Raw genomic sequence first — 21,299 nt, 5'->3', positions numbered from 1 at the left:
GTCGTGTTTATATAATAGGCCTGCTGGTGAATTAGTCATGTTTATATTATAGGCCTGCTGGTGAATTAGTCATGTTTATAAAATAGGCCTGCTGGTGAATTAGTCATGTTTATATAATAGGCCTGCTGGTGAATTAGTCATGTTTATATAATAGGCCTGCTGGTGAATTAGTCATGTTTATATAATAGGCCTGCTGGTGAATTAGTCATGTTTATATAATAGGCCTGCTGGTGAATTAGTCATGTTTATATAATAGGCCTGCTGGTGAATTAGTCATGTTTATATAATAGGCCTGCTGGTGAATTAGTCATGTTTATATAATAGGCCTGCTGGTGAATTAGTCATGTTTATATAATAGGCCTGCTGGTGAATTAGTCATGTTTATATAATAGGCCTGCTGGTGAATTAGTGTTGTTTATATAATAGGCCTGCTGGTGAATTAGTCATGTTTATATAATAGGCCTGCTGGTGAATTAGTCATGTTTATATAATAGGCCTGCTGGTGAATTAGTCATGTTTATATAATAGGCCTGCTGGTGAATTAGTCATGTTTATATAATAGGCCTGCTGGTGAATTTGTCGTGTTTATATAATAGGCCTGCTGGTGAATTAGTCATGTTTATATTATAGGCCTGCTGGTGAATTAGTCATGTTTATATAATAGGCCTGCTGGTGAATTAGTCATGTTTATATAATAGGCCTGCTGGTGAATTAGTCATGTTTATATAATAGGCCTGCTGGTGAATTAGTCATGTTTATATAATAGGCCTGATGGTGAATTAGTCATGTTTATATTATAGGCCTGCTGGTGAATTAGTCATGTTTATATAATAGGCCTGCTGGTGAATTAGTCATGTTTATATAATAGGCCTGCTGGTGAATTAGTCATGTTTATATAATAGGCCTGCTGGTGAATTAGTCATGTTTATATAATAGGCCTGCTGGTGAATTAGTCATGTTTATATAATAGGCCTGCTGGTGAATTAGTCATGTTTATATAATAGAGCTGCTGGTGAAATAGTGGTGTTTATATAATAGGCCTGCTGGTGAATTAGTGATGTTTATATAATAGGCCTGCTTGTGAATTAGTCATGTTTATATAATAGGCCTGCTGGTGAATTAGTGATGTTTATATAATAGGCCTGCTGGTGAATTAGTCATGTTTATATAATAGGCCTGCTGGTGAATTAGTCATGTTTATATAATAGTCCTGCTGGTGAATTAGTCATGTTTATATAATAGGCCTTCTGGTGAATTAGTCATGTTTATATAATAGGCTTCCTGGTGAATTAGTCATGTTTATAAAATAGGCCTGCTGGTGAATTAGTCATGTTTATATAATAGGCCTGCTGGTGAATTAGTCATGTTTATATAATAGGCCTGCTGGTGAATTAGTCATGTTTATATAATAGGCCTGCTGGTGAATTAGTCATGTTTATATAATAGGCCTGCTGGTGAATTAGTGATGTTTATATAATAGGCCTGCTGGTGAATTAGTCATGTTTATATAATAGGCCTGCTGGTGAATTAGTCATGTTTATATAATAGGCCTGCTGGTGAATTAGTCATGTTTATATAATAGGCCTGCTTGTGAATTAGTCATGGTTATATAATAGGCCTGCTGGTGAATTAGTGTTGTTTATATAATAGGCCTGCTGGTGAATTATTCATGTTTATATAATAGGACTGCTGGTGAATTAGTGATGTTTATATAATAGGCCTGCTGGTGAATTAGTCATGTTTATATAATAGGCCTGCTGGTGAATTAGTCATGTTTATATAATAGGCCTGCTGGGAAATTAGTCATGTGTATATAATAGGCCTGCTGGTGAATTAGTCATGTTTATATAATAGGCCTACTTTTGAATTAGTCATGTTTATATAATAGGCCTGCTGGTGAATTAGTCATGTTTATATAATAGGCCTGCTGGTGAATTAGTCATGTTTATATAATAGGCCTGCTGGTGAATTAGTCATGTTTATACAATAGGCCTACTGGTGAATTAGTCATGTTTATATAATAGGCCTGCTGGTGAATTAGTCATGTTTATATAATAGGCCTGCTGGTGAATTAGTGTTGTTTATATAATAGGCCTACTGGTGAATTAGTCATGTTTATATAATAGGCCTACTGGTGAATTAGTCATTTTTATATAATAGGCCTGCTTGTGAATTAGTCATGTTTATATAATAGGCCTGCTGGTGAGAATTAGTGATGTTTATATAATAGGCCTGCTGGTGAATTAGTCATGTTTATACAATAGGCCTACTGGTGAATTAGTCATGTTTATATAATAGGCCTGCTGGTGAATTAGTCATGTTTATATAATAGGCCTGCTGGTGAATTAAAATGTCATATAATACTACCAATTTTTTTAATGATATTGCCTTCACATGAATTATGTTTGAATCATTATTTTAGAGTTATTTTCTTCCTTTTTTTGAAACAATAAAATTGAATACCACATTTATCAGCTAGGCTGAATACAATCAAAGACAATAACACCAAAACATGGTGTTTAAGGGCAAGAGAAGATCATGTTAAGGGGGCAACTGTGTCTCTACCGTTCGCTCCACTTTAGTAGTTTTGCTTTAGAAGGTTAAACAGTATGTAGTGTGCTCTTTTCTCTCTCTGCTCTCACCTCAGCTAGAGGTGCCAGCTGGCGGTGGGGGGGTTGCTGTGGTTACAGGGTCGGTTTGGCACTGTGATGAAAGACGTGATGATGTAACGTGTCTGCCTCCCGTTACTGGCCCTGCAGATAACAGCTAATCATTCCTCTACAATGAGTCACTTTTACTTTCTAAAGAAGGTGTTGATTGTATAAATCAAACATTTTTATTGCCATTTTCAGCATTATTGTGATCATTATATTGATCATTATTGTGGTCATTATTGTGATCATTATTGTGGTCATTATTGTGATCGTTTATTGTGATCATTATTGTGGTCATTATATTGGTCATTATTGTGGTCATTATTGTGATCGTTATTGTGATCATTGTTGTGATCGTTATTGTGGTCATTATATTGGTCATTATTGTCATCATTGTTGTGGTCATTATTGTGATCATGTTCATGTCAGTGGTTCTGCTTACGCCGGCTGCAGTGATGGAGTCAGGGATTATCTGTGGCTGACTGGTTGGCTGAGTAAGGGTTAGAGGTCAAGGGTCAGGGGTTGAAGAGGGGGGTTCCTGGAACACTGCATTTCTTTAACCCTCTCTAGAAGGCTGATTTTGTTATATGGTGTTTTGTTCTTTGTTTCTTGTGTTATACTGCTATGTTGCTGACTAGTGTTTAGTGGGGTCAGAAGTCAGTAATGTATTCATTATATTCACTGCCCCTCCCAGGACCTTACCCCCTCTCTACAACTCTTAACCCCTACCCCCCCCCCTCCAGGACCTTACCCCCTCTCTACAACTCCTAACCCCTACCCCCCAGGACCTTACCCCTCTCTACAACTCTTAACCCCTACCCCCCAAGGACCTTACCCCGTCTCTACAACTCTTAACCCCCAGGACCTTACCCCCTCTCTACAACTCTTAACCCCTCCCCCAAGGACCTTACCCCTCTCTACAACTCTTAACCCCCAGGACCTTACCCCCTCTCTACAACTCTTAAACCCCATGACTTTACCCCCTCTCTACAACTCTTAACCCCCAGGACCTACCCCCTCTCTACAACTCTTAACCCCCAGGACCTTACCCCCTCTCTACAACTCTTAACCCCCAGGAACTTACCCCCTCTCTACAACTCTTAACCCCCAAGACCTTACCCCCTCTCTACAACTCTTAACCCCCAGGACCTTAACCCCTCTCTACAACTCTTAACCCCAGGACATTACCCCTCTCTACAACTCTTAACCCCCAGGACCTTACCCCCTCTCTACAACTCTTAACCCCCAGGACCTTACCCCCTCTCTACAACTCTTAACCCCCAAGGACCTTACCCCCTCTCTACAACTCTTAACCCCAAGGACCTTACCCCCTTTCTACAACTCTTAACCCCCAAGGACCTTACCCCCTCTCTACAACTTTTAATCCCCAGGACCTTACCCCCTCTCTACAACTCTTAACCCCTACCCCCCTCCTCCAGGACCTTACCCCTCTCTACAACTCTTAACCCCCAGGACATTACCCCAGGACCCTCTCTACAACTCTTAACCCCAGGACCTTACCCCCCTCTCTACAACTCTTAATCCCCAGGACCTTAACCCCTCTCTACAACTCTTAACCCCTACCCCCCCTCCTCCAGGACCTTACCCCATCTCTACAACTCTTAACCCCTACCCCCCAGGACCTTACCCCCTCTCTACAACTCTTAACCCCCAGGACATTACCCCCTCTCTACAACTCTTAACCCCCAGGACCTTACCCCCCTCTCTACAACTCTTAACCCCCAAGGACCTTACCTCCTCTCTACAACTCTTAACCACCAGGACATTACCCCCTCTCTACAACTCTTAACCCCCAGGACCTTACCCCCTCTCTACAACTCTTAACCCCCAAGGACCTTACCCCCTCTCTACAACTCTTAACCCCCAAGGACCTTACCCCTCTCTACAACTCTTAACCCCTACACCCCCCTCCCAGGACCTTACCCCCTCTCTACAACTCTTAACCCCCAGGACCTTACCCCCTCTCTACAACTCTTAACCCCCAGGACCTTACCCCCTCTCTACAACTCTTAACCCCAGGACCTTACCCCCCTCTCTACAACTCTTAACCCCTACCCCCCTCCAGGACCTTACCCCATCTCTACAACTCTTAACCCCTACACCCCCCTCCCAGGACCTTACCCCCTCTCTACAACTCTTAACCCCCCCCAGGACCTTACCCCCTCTCTACAACTCTTAACCCCCCAGGACCTTACCCCCTCTCTACAACTCTTAACCCCCAGGACCTTACCCCTCTCTACAACTCTTAACCCTACCCCCCCTCCTCCAGGACCTTACCCCATCTCTACAACTCTTAACCCCTACCCACCAGGACCTTACTCCCTCTCTACAACTCTTAACCCCCAGGACATTACCCCCTCTCTACAACTCTTAACCCCTAATTCTACCTGCCAGCTCCTCCTCTTGCAGCTCCTCTTCTGCCCCAGTATAAAGACCTGTCCATCTCCCGCTACGTCCCAAATGGCAACCTATTCCCATAGGGCTCTAGACTAAAGTAGTGCACTATATAGGGAATAGGGCTCTGGTCTATAGTAGTGCACTATGTAGGGAATAGGGTTCTGGTCTATAGTAGTGCACTATGTAGGGAATAGGGCTCTGGTCTATAGTAGTGCACTATACAGGGAATAGGGCTCTGGTCTATAGTAGTGCACTATATAGGGACTAGGGCTCTGGTCTATAGTAGTGCACTATACAGGGAATAGGGCTCTGGTCTATAGTAGTGCACTATACAGGGAATAGGGCTCTGGTCTATAGTAGTGCACTATATAGGGAATAGGGCTCTGGTCTATAGTAGTGCACTATACAGGGAATAGGGCTCTGGTCTATAGTAGTGCACTATACAGGGAATAGGGCTCTGGTCTATAGTAGTGCACCATACAGGGAATAGGGCTCTGGTCTATAGTAGTGCACTATACAGGGAATAGGGCTCTGGTCTATAGTAGTGCACTATACAGGGAATAGGGCTCTGGTCTATAGTAGTGCACTATATAGGGAATAGGGCTCTGGTCTATAGTAGTGCCCTATACAGGGAATAGGGCTCTGGTCTATAGTAGTGCACTATTTAGTGAATAGGGCTCTGGTCTATAGTAGTGCACTATGTAGGGAATAGGGCTCTAGTCTATAGTAGTGCACTATGTAGGGAATAGGGCTCTGGTCTATAGTAGTGCACTATGTAGGGAATAGGGCTCTGGTCTAAAGTAGTGCACTATATAGGGAATAGGGCTCTGGTCTAAAGTAGTGCACTATATAGGGAATTGGGCTCTGGTCTACAGTAGTGCACTATATACGGAATAGGGCTCTGGTCTAAAGTAGTGCACTATATAGGGAATAGGGTGCCATTTGCGATACGCACTCCCTTCGAGGGCCCCTCTGGAGTAGCAGGTGAGGAGCCCCAGTCCGAAGCCCAGTCCCCTCCGTCCATGCTCCCCCTCCCCGGGACATTTTAAGGAGAGAGAGGGAGAGAGAGAGAGAAAAAAAAATTGGTTTGAATGTCCAGGGTGTTAGTTAGTGGGGTGTAGGTTGGATCACTAAAGAGTGAGCAGGGCGCCGCTTCCCCTAACGACCACACATTGCACCGAGCATTTCTCTGTTGCCATGGAAGAAGCCTGGCCCAGTCCTCCCCCACTGAGGCTGCCAGACACCAGCTTCATCAGACAGGGGGTAGTATCATGCTGTGCTCTCATTCTCTATCTTTGTCTCTCAATTCAATTTCAATATAAGGGGCTTTATTGGCATGGGAAACATATGTTTACATTGCCAAAGCAAGTGAAATAGATAAACAAAAATGAAAATCCCATATTGTTTGGATAGTCAAGTTACACAAAGTTCTGACTTACACACCCCACCAGACATGCCACCAGGGGTCTTTCCCCCAAACCTAGAACAAATTCAAGAAAGTTTACCGTTTTATATAGAGCCATTATTGTATGGAACTCTGTTCCATCTCATTGGAAGTAAGAATTTGTTAATAACTTACTTACCTAGTTAAAATATCTATATATATTTGGCAGGAGGTTAGGAAGTGCAGCTCAGTTTCCACCTCATTTTGTGGGCAGTGAGCACGTAGCCTTTCTTCCTTTCTCAATCGCAAGGCTATTATATATATATATATATATAATTTTCAGTTTTCAGCTGTGTTATTTTATTAACAAGGACATTTCTAAGTCACCCCAAACTTTTGAACGGTAGTATACATGTAAACAAACAGGTATCTTTGTCGACATGAATCTCTCTCTCTCTCTCTCTCCAGAGAAGCGAGGGACATGGGCTGCCCCATGCCACGCGGGTGAGGGAGGGGTCCAGTGGGCTGGTATTGACGCTGGTGTCCATGGCGTGTGTGGGCGGCGTGGTAGTGGTAGCGTTGACCATCGCCTGTCTCCGACACCACGCCAAGCAGCTGGCCTCAGGGAAACTGGGTCTCGGACCCGAGGGAGGACCGGAGACACACGTTGACTACCAGGTAGGAGAGGTCAGGATGTACTCCCAAATGACACCCTATTCTTTATATAGAGAACTACTTCTAAAGCGTTGGTGCACGTCAAAACAAACAAAACATTTGATGACGTTGGAAAACATTGGATTTGCAAAAAGTCATCAACCTAAAGGAATTCTGTCATTATTTTCACCCAACTTTTAATATAAATCAATTTTTTTAAATTATGTTTGTGGATTTCATATTGAAAATATATATAGATAATTGGTTAATTGGTTTGACTTATGTACACCTGAGGCAACGGACATTCAGGAGAGTATTATGGGATGCTGTGTGCTCTATTCATTCTCTTTACAGCCCTGCCGTTAGTTGAAGGCAGCCAATCCAATAGTTTCAGAGAAGTAGTTACTTTCTTAGATCTGTATTCAAATAGCTTTAAAAGTAGTCATTTTTAGGGGGTCTGTATTTAAATCTTTAAAAAGTAGTCCTTTTAGGGATCTGTATTTAAATAGCTTTAAAAAGTAGTCCTTTTTAGGGGATCTGTATTTAAATAGCTTTAAAAAGTAGTCCTTTTTAGGGGGTCTATATTCAAATAGCTTTAAAAAGTAGTCCTTTTAGGGGTCATATTCAAATAGCTTTAAAAGTAGTCCTTTTTAGGGGGTCTATATTCAAATAGCTTTAAAAAGTAGTCCTTTTTAGGGGATCTGTATTCAAATAGCTTTAAAAAGTAATCAAATAGTTATACACTGCTCAAAAAATAAAGGGAACACTTAAACAACACAATGTAACTCCAGGTCAATCACACTTCTGTGAAATCAAACTGTCCACTTAGGAAGCAACACTGATTGACAATACATTTCACATGCTGTTGTGCAAATGGAATAGACAACAGGTGGAAATTATAGGCAATTAGCAAGACACCCCCAATAAAGGACTGGTTCTGCAGGTGGGGACCACAGACCACTTCTCAGTTCCTATGCTTCCTGGCTGATGTTTTGGTCACTTTTGAATGCTGGCGGTGCTTTCACTCTAGTGGTAGCATGAGACAGAGTCTACAACCCACACAAGTGGCTCAGGTAGTGCAGCTCAACCAGGATGGCACATCAATGCGAGCTGTGGCAAGAAGGTTTGCTGTGTCTGTCAGCGTAGTGTCCAGAGCATGGAGCGCTACCAGGAGACAGGCCAGTACATCAGGAGACGTGGAGGAGGCCGTAGGAGGGCAACAACCCAGCAGCAGGACCGCTACCTCTGCCTTTGTGCAAGGAGGAGCAGGAGGAGCACTGCCGGAGCCCTGCAAAATGACCTCCAGCAGGCCACAAATGTTCATGTGTCTGCTCATACTCCATGAGGGTGGTATGAGGGCCCGACGTCCACAGGTGGGGGTTATGCTTACAGCCCAACACCGTGCAGGACGTTTGGCATTTGCCAGAGAACACCAAGATTGGCAAATTTGCCACTGGCGCCCTGTGCTCTTCACAGATGAAAGCAGGTTCACACTGAGCACATGTGACAGACGTGACAGAGTGGAGAACGTTCTGTTGCCTGCAACATCCTCCAGCATGACCGGTTTGGCAGTGGGTCAGTCATGGTGTGGGGTGGCATTTCTTTGGGGGGCCGCCCAGCCCTCCATGTGCTCTCCAGAGGTAGCTAGGTTCCGAGATGAGATCCTCAGACCCCTTGTGAGACCATATGCTGGTGCGATTGGCCCTGGGTTCCTCCTAATGCAAGACAATGCTTGACCTCATGTGGCTGGAGTGCAAGAGGAAGGCATTGATGCTATGGACTGGCCCGCCCGTTCCCCAGACCTGAATCCAATTGAGCACATCTGGGACATCATGTCTCGCTCCATCCACCAACGCCACGTTGCACCACAGACTGTCCAGGAGTTGGTGGATGCTTTAGTCCAGGTCTGGGAGGAGATCCCTCAGGAGACCATCCGCCACCTCATCAGGAGCATGCCCAGGCGTTGAAGGGAGGTCATACAGGCACGTGGAGGCCACATACACTACTGAGCCTCATTTTGACTTGTTTTAAGGACATTACATCAAAGTTGGATCAGTCTGTAGTGTGGACTCCAAATCCAGACCTCCATGGGTTGATAAATTTGATTTCCGTTGATATTTTTTGCGTGATTTTGTTGTCAGCACATTCAACTATGTAAATAAAAAAGTATTTAACAAGAATATTTCATTCATTCAGATCTAGGATGTGTTATTTTAGTGTTCCCTTTATTTCTGTTGAGCAGTGTAGTTCGCTCCACCTGGAAAGAGGGTTCCTTTCCCAGTTAAACCTCTAGTTCTCCCGGTCTGTCACCGGTAAGGGGGATGTTAGAGGTCAGGCTTTAGTGAACATGAAAGACTGGGGGGGGGTTCTCAATCACAGTGATGATGATGATGACGATCCTGATCGAATGTAATACACCTTCATTATTGTGACAACAATCACCAAACTACTTACTCTGCTTCACATGACACATGACGAAGATGATAGTAAACAGGTGTCATAATGATGAAGATGTTTACAACAAATGAGGATGATAGTAAACCGGAGGAGTCATAATAACATAGGTGTTAACAACGAACGATGATTATCACAGATGAAAATGATGATACCCAGTTGGCTTCTCGTTTTAAATGTCTTTGTTCATTTTCTCAGACGTTGTTGACGATATAATCATATTTATGAGCTGATGAAAGTGATGAACATCTTGTTTAGTGGAATCTCTCTCTCTCTCTCTCTCTCTGTTGACTTTCTCAGGAGCTCTGCAGGCAGCACATGGCAGCCAAGCCGTCGTTCAGTCGTCAGGAGGCGGTGGGCGGGGGAGCGGGGGGTCGGAGGGGGACAGACACCTCCAGGGTGAGCAGTGTGTCGTCCCAGTTCAGTGACGGCCCACAACACAGCCCCTCCTCACACAGCAGTACGCCCTCCTGGAGCGAGGAGCCCGCCCAGTCCAACATGGACATCTCTACTGGTCACATGATACTGGTCAGTATCAGGGTATAGGGTCATTATATTTGCTACTGGTCAGTATCAGAGGGTATGGGGTCATTATATTTACTACTGGTCAGTATCAGAGGGTATGGGGTCATTATATTTACTACTGGTCAGTATCAGAGGGTATGGGGTCATTTATATTTACTACTGGTCAGTATCAGGGTATAGGGTCATTATATTTGCTACTGGTCAGTATCAGAGGGTATGGGGTCATTATATTTACTACTGGTCAGTATCAGAGTGTATGGGGTCATTATATTTACTACTGGTCAGTATCAGAGGGTATAGGGTCATTAGGGTCAGTATTATGGGGTCATTATATTTACTACTGGTCAGTATCAGAGGGTATGGGGTCATTATATTTACTACTGGTCAGTATCAGAGGGTATGGGGTCATTATATTTACTACTGGTCAGTATCAGAGGGTATGGGGTCATTATATTTACTACTGGTCAGTATCAGAGTGTATGGGGTCATTATATTTACTACTGGTCAGTATCAGTATCAGAGTGTATGGGGGGTCATTATATTTATACTGGTCAGTATCAGAGGGTATGGGGTCATTATATTTACTACTGGTCAGTATCAGAGGGTATGGGGTCATTATATTTACTACTGGTCAGTATCAGAGGGTATGGGGTCATTATATTTACTACTGGTCAGTATCAGAGGGTATGGGGTCATTATGTTTACTACTGGTCAGTATCAGAGGGTATGGGGTCATTATATTTACTACTGGTCAGTATCAGAGGGTATGGGGTCATTATGTTTACTACTGGTCAGTATCAGAGGGTATGGGGTCATTATATTTACTACTGGTCAGTATCAGAGGGTATGGGGTCATTATATTTACTACTGGTCAGTATCAGAGGGTATGGGGTCATTATATTTACTACTGGTCAGTATCAGAGGGTATGGGGTCATTATATTTACTACTGGTCAGTATCAGAGTGTATGGGGTCATTATATTTACTACTGGTCAGTATCAGAGGGTATGGGGTCATTATATTTACTACTGGTCAGTATCAGAAGGTATGGGGTCATTTATATTTACTACTGGTCAGTATCATAGGGTCATTATATTTGCTACTGGTCAGTATCAGAGGGTATGGGGTCATTATATTTACTACTGGTCAGTATCAGAGGGTATGGGGTCATTATATTTACTACTGGTCAGTATCAGAGGGTATAGGGTCATTAGATTTACTACTGGTCAGTATCAGAGGGTATGGGGTCATTATATTTACTACTGGTCAGTATCAGAGGGTATGGGGTCATTATATTTACTACTGGTCAGTATCAGAGGGTATGGGGTCATTATATTTACTACTGGTCAGTATCAGAGGGTATGGGGTCATTATATTTACTACTGGTCAGTATCAGGGTCATTATATTTGCTACTGGTCAGTATCAGAGGGTATGGGGTCATTATATTTACTACTGGTCAGTATCAGAGTGTATGGGGTCATTATATTTACTACTGGTCAGTATCAGAGGGTATAGGGTCATTATATTTACTACTGGTCAGTATCAGAGGGTATGGGGTCATTATATTTACTACTGGTCAGTATCAGAGGGTATGGGGTCATTATATTTACTACTGGTCAGTATCAGGGTATAGGGTCATTATATTTGCTACTGGTCAGTATCAGAGGGTATGGGGTCATTATATTTACTACTGGTCAGTATCAGAGTGTATGGGGTCATTATATTTACTACTGGTCAGTATCAGGGTATGGGGTCATTAAATTTACTACTGGTCAGTATCAGAGTGTATGGGGTCATTATATTTACTACTGGTCAGTATCAGAGGGTATGGGGTCATTATATTTACTACTGGTCAGTATCAGAGGGTATAGGGTCATTATATTTACTACTGGTCAGTATCAGAGGGTATGGGGTCATTATGTTTACTACTGGTCAGTATCAGAGGGTATGGGGTCATTATGTTTACTACTGGTCAGTATCAGAGGGTATAGGGTCATTATATTTACTACTGGTCAGTATCAGAGGGTATGGGGTCATTATGTTTACTACTGGTCAGTATCAGAGGGTATGGGGTCATTATGTTTACTACTGGTCAGTATCAGAGGGTATGGGGTCATTATATTTACTACTGGTCAGTTTCAGAAGGTATGGGGTCATTATATTTACGACTGGTCAGTATCAGAGGGTATGGAGTCCTCAACTCAACATGTGACATTGACATAAAAAACAGTGATACACCTTACTACTGTAATGTGAAAGCTATAGGGCTGGTTTCCCGGACAAAGATTATGCCTGGTCCTCCACTGTTGAGGAGATTGAGCATGCTTTTTAGTCCAGGACCAGGTTTAATCTGTGACCAGGACCGGGTTCAATCTGTGAAGAGGACCGGGTTCGATCTGTGACCAGGACTGGGTTTAATCTGTGACCAGGACCGGGTTCAATCTGTGACCAGGACCGGGTTCAATCTGTGACCAGGACTGGGTTTAATCTGTGACCAGGACCGGGTTCAATCTGTGAAGAGGACCGGGTTCAATCTGTGACCAGGACTGGGTTTAATCTGTGACCAGGACCGGGTTCAATCTGTGACCAGGACCGGGTTCAATCTGTGACCAGAAACGGATCCTCATTATTTAATAATGGTTCTGAAGCTATGACCAAAACACGCTGGTTTACAGCTAGTAGAATATATGTTACAGCTTGTAGGTTTTAGAATATCTGTGACCAGGACCTTGGGTTCTAGTAGAATACCTGTTACAGATAGTAGAATATCTGTTACAGCTTGTAGAATATCTGTGACCAGGAATATCTGTTACAGCTAGTAGGTTCAATCTGTGTTACAGCTAGTAGAATATCTGTTACAGCGTAGAATATGTGTTCTAGTAGAATATCTGTTACAGCTAGTAGAATATCTGTTACAGCTAGTAGAATATCTGTTCATAGAATATCTTTAATATATCTGTTAGAGCTAGTAGAATATCTGTTACAGCTTGTAGAATATCTGTTACAGCTTGTAGAATATCTGTTACAGCTTGTAGAATATGTGTTACAGCTAGTAGAATATGTGTTACAGCTAGTAGAATATATGTTACAGCTAGTAGAATATCTGTTACAGCTAGTAGAATATCTGTTACAGCTAGTAGAATATCTGTTACAGCTAGTAGAATATCTGTTACAGCTAGTAGAATATCTGTTACAGCTAGTAGAATATCTGTTACAGCTAGTAGAATATCTGTTACAGCTAGTAGAATATCTGTTACAGCTAGTAGAATATCTGTTACAGCTAGTAGAATATCTGTTACAGCTAGTAGAATATCTGTTATGTTATCTGTTACAGCTAGTAGAATATCTGTTACAGCTAGTAGAATATCCCATGGGAACGGGGAGGAGATTCTGAACTCTCCTCTTAACGTTAGTGTTCCTCTCTGCCTCTTAACATTAGTGTTCCTCTCTGCCTCTTAACGTTAGTGTTCCTCTCTGCCTCTTACCGTTAGTGTTCCTCTCTGCCTCTTAACGTTAGTGTTCCTCTCTGCCCCCTTACCGTTAGTGTTCCTCTCTGCCCCTTAACGTTAGTGTTGCCTCTTCTGCCCCTTAACGTTAGTGTTCCTCTCTGCCCCTTACGTTAGTGTTCCTCTGCGTTAGTGTTCCTCTCTGCCCCTTAACGTTAGTGTTCCTCTCTGCCCCTTAACGTTAGTGTTCCTCTCTGCCCCTTAACGTTAGTGTTCCTCTCTGCCCCTTAACGTTAGTGTTCCTCTCTGCCCCTTAACGTTAGTGTTCCTCTCTGCCCCTTAACGTTAGTGTTCCTTCTGCCCCTAACTGTGTTCCTCTCTGCCCCTTAACGTTAGTGTTCCTCTCTGCCCCTTAACGTTAGTGTTCCTCTCTGCTCTTCCGTTAGTGTTCTCTGCCCCTTAACGTTAGTGTTCCTCTCTGCCCTTTCCTCTCTGCCCCTTAACGTTAGTGTTCGTTAGTGTTCTCTGCCCCTTAACGTTAGTGTTCCTCTCTGCCCCTTAACGTTAGTGTTCCTCTCTGCCCCTTAACGTTAGTGTTCTCTGCCCCTTCTGTTCCTCTCTGCCCCTTAACTTAGTGTTCCTCTCTGCCCCTTAACGTTAGTGTTCCTCTCTGCCCCTTAACGTTAGTGTTCCTCTCTGCCCCTTAACGTTAGTGTTCCTCTCTGCCCCTTAACGTTAGTGTTCCTCTCTGCCCCTTAACGTTAGTGTTCCTCTCTGCCCCTTAACGTTAGTGTTCCTCTCTGCCCCTTAACGTTAGTGTTCCTCTCTGCCCCTTAACGTTAGTGTTCCGTTAGTGTTGCTCTGCCCCTTAACGTTAGTGTTCCTCTCTGCCCCTTAACGTTAGTGTTCCTCTCTTAACGTTAGTGTCTGCCCCTCTAACGTTAGTGTTCCTCTCTGCCCCTTAACTGTCTCTGCCCCTTAACGTTTAGTGTTCCTCTCTGCCCCTTAACGTTAGTGTTGCCCCCTCTCTGCCCCTTAACGTTAGTGTTCCTCTCTGTTAGTGTTCCTCTCTGCCCCTTAACGTTAGTGTTCCTCTCTGCCCCTTAACGTTAGTGTTCCTCTCTGCCCCTTAACGTTAGTGTCTGCCCCAACCTGTTCCTCTCTGCCCTTAACGTTAGTGTTCCTCACTGCCCCTTGTGTTGACTCTCTGCCCCTTAACGTTAGTGTTCCTCTCTGCCCCTTAACGTTAGTGTGTTAACGTTAGTGTTCTCTGCCTTAACGTTAGTGTTCCTCTCTGCCCCTTACGGGAAAATGTTCCTTCTGCCCTTAACGTCTATTGCTGTTCCCTTAGGCCGTTAGTGTTCGTTAGTCTCTGCCCAGGCCTATATGGAGGATCATCTGGAGAATAAGGACCGTCTGCTGAAGGAGTGGGAGGATCTTTGTTCCTACCAGGCTGAACCCAGTGCTGTCACTGTAGCACAGAGTGAAGCCCACCTGGTGAAGAACCGCTGTCCGGACTCTCTTCCCTGTGAGTCTTACATACCTCCCCTCGGGTTTATCCTCCTCCGGTCTTAGGTTGGGATTCAAACGGACTCAGACGAACAACCTGTTCACTGTGGTTGACTTCATGTGGATTTCCGCTTGAGCTGGCATCCGTAGCGTTTACAGCAAAAGTGATCTCAGGGAAAATGCCTTTAAAAGTCTATTGCTGTTCACAGGCCGTTAATTAAACTGTGTTGGATTGGCATCTTATGTCTGTACCTCCTGTACAGCTTGGTCAGTTACTATCTGTTCTGATCCTCCTGTACATCTTGGTCAGTTATTATCTGTTATGTTCTGTGCCTCCTGTACAGCTTGGTCAGTTATTATCTGTTATGTTCTGTACCTCCTGTACAGCTTGGTCAGTTATTATCTGTTATGTTCTGTACCTCCTGTACAGCTTGGTCAGTTATTATCTGTTATGTTCTGTACCTCCTGTACAGCTTGGTCAGTTATTATCTGTTATGTTCTGTACCTCCTGTACAGCTTGGTCAGTTATTATCTGTTATGTTCTGTGCCTCCTGTACAGCTTGGTCTGTTATTATCTGTTATGTTCTGTGCCTCCTGTACAGCTTGGTCAGTTATTATCTGTTATGTTCTGTACCTCCTGTACAGCTTGGTCAGTTATTATCTGTTATGTTCTGTACCTCCTGTACAGCTTGGTCAGTTATTATCTGTTATGTTCTGTACCTCCTGTACAGCTTGGTCAGTCATTATCTGTTATTCCAGATTCTCATTCCTGTGAAACTGAACAGCTTGGTCAGTTATTATCTGCACCATGTAACCTCTGACTGCTACTCTTGAGATGGTGATGGTTATTATCTGTTAGTTGACACTGGCACGTCACAAATGTCATTATTCTCTCTGTAAACCCCAGATTGACCATGACCCTCGACTGTACCTCCTTACAGACCACTGGCACACACCATCGCTGACTTCCAGATGATAGCACACACCATCGCTGACTTCTGGCAGGTCAGTAGCACACACCATCGCTGACTTCTGGCAGGTCAGTAGCACACCATAGTAAGACCTCTGACTGCTACTCTTGTAGCAGATGGTGATGGCTGACTTCTGGCAGGTCAGTAGCACACAATGTCACAGGTCAGTAGCACACATGTCATCGCTGACTTCTGGCAGGTCAGTAGCACACACCATCGCTGACTTCTGGCAGGTCAGTAGCACACACCATCGCTGACTTCTGGCAGGTCAGTAGCACACACCATCGCTGACTTCTGGCAGGTCAGTAGCACACACCATCGCTGACTTCTGGCAGGTCAGTAGCACACACCATCGCTGACTTCTGGCAGGTCAGTGGCACACACCATCGCTGACTTCTGGCAGGTCAGTAGCACACACCATCGCTGACTTCTGGCAGGTCAGTAGCACACACCATCGCTGACTTCTGGCAGGTCAGTAGCACACACCATCGCTGACTTCTGGCAGGTCAGTAGCACACACCATCGCTGACTTCTGGCAGGTCAGTAGCACACAGTACTCTGAGGAAACATTATTGCTAACACTAAAGACTGTGGTAGTCAAAGGTGACCAATACTGTGTATTTGTTGTGTATTAGTACATTTGACACAGATATCTCACAGTGTGCCGGTATAGTACACTGCTGTTTTAACTGCTGTGTTGTTCTATAGACAGTCTGGGAGAATGGCTGTACAGTGATAGTGATGATGACAGCCCTGGTTGAGGATGGAGAGATTCAGTGTGTTCGCTACTGGCCTGATGAGGGATCCTCCCTCTACCACATCTACGAGGTGAGGGGGTCTGACTCTGGATAGACACAAGCTGGTGTGTGTGTGTGTGTGTGTGTGTGTGTGTGTGTGTGTGTGTGTGTGTGTGTGTGTGTGTGTGTGTGTGTGTGTGTGTGTGTGTGTGTGTGTGTGTGTGTGTGTGTGTGTGTGTGTGTGTTTGCGCATCTCACTGTGACTGAGAATATTTTTATTATTGTTCTTCTTCTTAGTTTTCTTTGTGTTTGACCAAATACAATGCTATTTCTCTGTTTAAAAAATTAACAACATACTTTGCATGCTTATAGAGAAGGGGCACTCAATATGTAATGCACTGACACTAATGACTGATGATAGGTTGAAAGAAATTGATAATAAGAAGATTGTAGGAGCTGTACTGTTAGATTTCGGTGCAGCCTTTGATATTATTGTCCATGACCTGTTGTTGAGAACTTGTGTTATGGCTTTTCAACGTCTGTCATATCCTGGATTCAGAGCTATCGATCTAATAGAACTCAAAGGGTTTTCTTTAATAGAAGTGTCTCTAATGTCAAACAGGTAAAGTGTGGTGTACCACAAGGCAGCTCTCAAGGCCCTCTACTCTTTTCTATTTTTACCAATGACTTGCCACTGGCATTTTAAAAAGCCTTTCTGTCCATGTATTCTGAAGATTCAACCATATACGCATCAGCAACCACAGCTAATGAAGTCACTGAAACCCTGAACAAAGAGTTGCAGTCTGTTTTGGAATGGGTGGCCAGTAATAAACTGGTCCTGAACATCTCTAATACTAAGAGCATTGTATTTGGTACAAATCATTCCCTAAGTTCTAGACCTCGGCTGAATCTGGTAATGAATGGTGTGGCTGTTGAACACGATGAGGAAACTGAATTACTTCTTGATACCTTAAACTGTCATGGTCAAAACATATAGATTGAATGGTTGTAAAGATGGGGAGAGGTCTGTCTGTAGTAAAGAGATGGGGAGAGGTCTGTCCGTAATGAAGAGATGGGGAGAGGTCTGTCCGTAGTAAAGAGATGGGGAGAGGTCTGTCTGTAATAAAGAGATGGGGAGAGGTCTGTCTGGAATAAAGAGATGGGGAGAGTTCTGTCTGTAATAAAGAGATGGGGAGATGTCTGGGAGAGGTCTGTCTGTAATAAAGAGATGGGAGAGGTCTGTCTGTAATAAAGAGATGGGGAGGTCTGTCTGTAATAAAGGTCTGTCTGTAATAAAGAGATGGGGAGAGGTCTGTCAGTAATAAAGAGATGGGGAGAGTAATAAAGAGATGGGGAGAGGTCTGTCTGTAATAAAGAGATGGGGAGAGGTCTGTCTGTAATAAAGAGATGGGGAGAGGTCTGTCTGTAATAAAGAGATGGGGAGAGGTCTGTCTGTAATAAAGAGATGGGGAGAGGTCTGTCTGTAATAAAGAGATGGGGAGAGGTCTGTCTGTAATAAAGAGATGGGGAGAGGTCTGTCTGTAATAAAGAGATGGGGAAGGTCTGTCTGTAATAAAGAGGGGAGAGGTCTGTCTGTAATAAAGAGATGGGGAGAGGTCTGTCTGTAATAAAGAGATGGGGAGAGATCTGTCTGTAGTAAAGAGATGGGGAGAGGTCTGTCTGTAATAAAGAGATGGGGAGAGGTCTGTCTGTAATAAAGAGATGGGGAGAGGTCTGTCTGTAATAAAGAGATGGGGAGAGGTCTGTCTGTAATAAAGAGATGGGGAGAGGTCTGTCTGTAATAAAGAGATGGGGAGAGGTCTGTCAGTAATAAAGAGATGCTCTGCTTTTTTGACACCACACTCCACAAAGCAAGTTCTGCAGGCTCTAGTTTGGTCTAATCTTGATTATTGTCCAGTCATATGGTATAGTGCTGCAAGGAAAGACCTAGTTAAGCTGCAGTTGTTCCAGAACAGAGCGGCACGTCTTGCTCTTCATTGTAATCAGAGGACTGATATAAATACTATGCATACCAGTCTCTCTTGGCTAAGAGTTGAGGAGAGAAATATTAATGTGTTGAAAAGGTCAGAGCAAAAGTTTCCTACCAGGTGAATTTATATTATATATCTCTATGGATATTCCCTACCAGGTGAATTTGGTCTCTGAACACATCTGGTGTAAGGACTTCCTGGTTCGTAGTTTCTACCTGAAGAACGTTCAGACCCAGGAGACTCGAACCCTGACACAGTTCCACCTGCTCAGCTGGCCCTCCAACGGAATCCCTACCTCCACACGCCCTCTGCTGGACTTCCGCAGGTACTGCAAATAGCCTAGAGGTTAGAGCTTTGGGCCAGTAACTGAAAGGTTGCTGATATAGAAATATCCGAGCCGTCAAGGTGAAAAATTCTGTCAATGTGTCCTTGAGCAAGACACTTGACCCTAATTTGCTCCAGGTGCGCCATACTACTATATGCCTGATAACACAATGTATTTCACTACACCTATCTGGTCTGTGTGTCAATATATTTCCTGACTATCTGGTCTGTAACACTGCAATGTATTTCACTGCACCTATCTGGTCTGTGTGTCAATATATTTCACTGCACCTATCTGGTCTGTGTGTCAATATATTTCACTGCACCTATCTGCACCTATCTGGTGTGTCAATATAGTTCACTGCACCTATCTGGTCTGTGTGTCAACCTATAGTTCACTGCACCTACTGTGTGTGTAAAACAATATATTTCACTGCACCTAGTCTGGTCTGTGTGTCAATATAGTTCACTGCACCTATCTGGTCTGTGTGTCAATATAGTTCACTGCACCTATCTGGTCTGTGTGTCAATCTATGTCAATATATTTCACTGCACCTATCTGGTCAATATAGTTCACTGCACCTATCTGGTCTGTGTGTCAATATATTTCCTGCACCTATCTGGTCTGTGTGTCAATATATTTCACTGCACCTATCTGTCAATATATTTCACTCACTGTAAAACAATATATTTCACTGTATCTGGTCTGTGTGGTTCTACTGTGTACTGTAGCTGTAACCTAGTAGCAGATGGGGGTCTGTGAAACTCACTCCTCAGCCTCAGGTGTCTCCTCTTGCACTGCCGAATAGGATGAGAAGCTTCGGGACTGCACCTATCTGGCGGTCGTGTCTGTTTGCAAGGCAGAGGTCCAGGGTTAGAGCCTCGTCTGGTATGAGCCGAGGCGGGAGGAAGTTCACGGTACTGGTCGCTAAGTCTCACTAAGTTCAAACAGCGTGATGTCCTGTTCACTATCATATGGACAGTGATGCCCCATAGGGTCCTGTATGACCGAGCCTCCTTGACCTTTGACCCTGACATGATTAATGAAACCCGTGTGCTGTGTATTAGCCTTCATTTTTAGTTGTCCCTCCCTGATTGTCCCTCTCTTCCTCTAGCCATCTCTCGTTCCAACCAATTCAATTCAATTCAAGGGCTTTATTGGCATGGGAAACATGTTAACATTGCCAAAGCAAGTAAGGTAGATAATATATAAAGTGAACCATCTATATCTCTCCGTCCCTCTCTCTCAGTGACGGTGGTCAGCTATAGGCCCTTGGGGTTCCCACATCTCCCAGTGTCATTTTTGCGATTTGCAGCTAGTAGTCTGGGTCCAGTTGCATAGTCACAAAAATGATTATTGGCAGGTGTGACTGCAGCAGGAGTCGACGCAGACCGGATAGTCTCCTCCTCCTTTCTTCTTTCCTTCCTTCCATCATCCCTTTCTTCCTTCCCTCCTCTAACCGTCCTTCCTCCTCCCTCACTTTCTGTCCTGTCCACTGAAGGGTTTTATAACTAACTTTGTTAGAATTGTTATCCTTTAGGCAGGCAGAGTTTAGGCAGGCAGAGTTTGGCATGTTGTTTTTCTGTGTATGGTTTAAGATCAGTACAGTAGAAATGTAACACAGTACTGCAGTACCCAATTTAAACTTTTCAGCTAAAATGATATTTTATGATATATTCTCTATCCCTCCTCCCTCCATGCCCCTCCCTCCCTCCCTCCCACCCCTCCCTCTCTCCTACCCCCTCCCTCTTTCCCACCAACCCTCCCTCTCCCCCTCCCTCTCTCCCACTCACCCCTCCCTCTCTCACACTCACCCCCTCCCTCTCTCCCTCCCACCCCTCCCTCTCTACCACCCCTCCCTCTCTACCACCCCTCCCTCTCTACCACCCCCCTCCCTCTCTACCACCCCTCCCTCTCTACCACCCCCTCCCTCTCTCCCACCCACCCCTCTCTCTCTCCCCCTCCCTTCTCCCTTCGTCCTCTGCCTCCCTCCAACAGGAAGGTGAATAGGTGCTACAGAGCTCGATCCTGCCCCATCATCGTCCACTGCAGGTAAACTTAGCTCAGTGTGACAAAGGGCCTTCATCAGCACAAACAAAGGGTTGGCTGTGCAGCACAAACAGGTAGAAGTTGGCTGTGCAGCACAAACAGGTAGAAGTTGGCTGTGCAGCACAAACAGGTAGAAGTTGGCTGTGCAGCACAAACAGGTAGAAGTTGGCTGTACAGCACAA

General features: G+C 44.2%; 1 protein-coding gene across 1 annotated transcript in view; it reads left to right on the top strand.

Annotated features, from left to right (window-relative positions):
- LOC135521392 (receptor-type tyrosine-protein phosphatase-like N) overlaps positions 1-21,299 on the top strand; it is a 109,838-nt gene that overhangs the window by 84,678 nt on the left and 3,861 nt on the right. Inside the window, exons 12-19 of the mRNA XM_064947293.1 lie at positions 6,925-7,134; positions 9,865-10,092; positions 14,916-15,103; positions 15,986-16,049; positions 16,132-16,252; positions 16,728-16,843; positions 18,902-19,068; positions 21,067-21,120. Coding sequence (XP_064803365.1) covers positions 6,925-7,134; positions 9,865-10,092; positions 14,916-15,103; positions 15,986-16,049; positions 16,132-16,252; positions 16,728-16,843; positions 18,902-19,068; positions 21,067-21,120 — 1,148 coding nt within the window. The remainder of the gene's footprint in view (positions 1-6,924; positions 7,135-9,864; positions 10,093-14,915; positions 15,104-15,985; positions 16,050-16,131; positions 16,253-16,727; positions 16,844-18,901; positions 19,069-21,066; positions 21,121-21,299) is intronic.

The sequence above is a fragment of the Oncorhynchus masou genome, chromosome 29 (genome assembly GCF_036934945.1).
Source record: "Oncorhynchus masou masou isolate Uvic2021 chromosome 29, UVic_Omas_1.1, whole genome shotgun sequence".
Taxonomy (NCBI): domain Eukaryota; kingdom Metazoa; phylum Chordata; class Actinopteri; order Salmoniformes; family Salmonidae; genus Oncorhynchus; species Oncorhynchus masou.
This window is presented reverse-complemented; position numbering and strand designations above follow the sequence as displayed.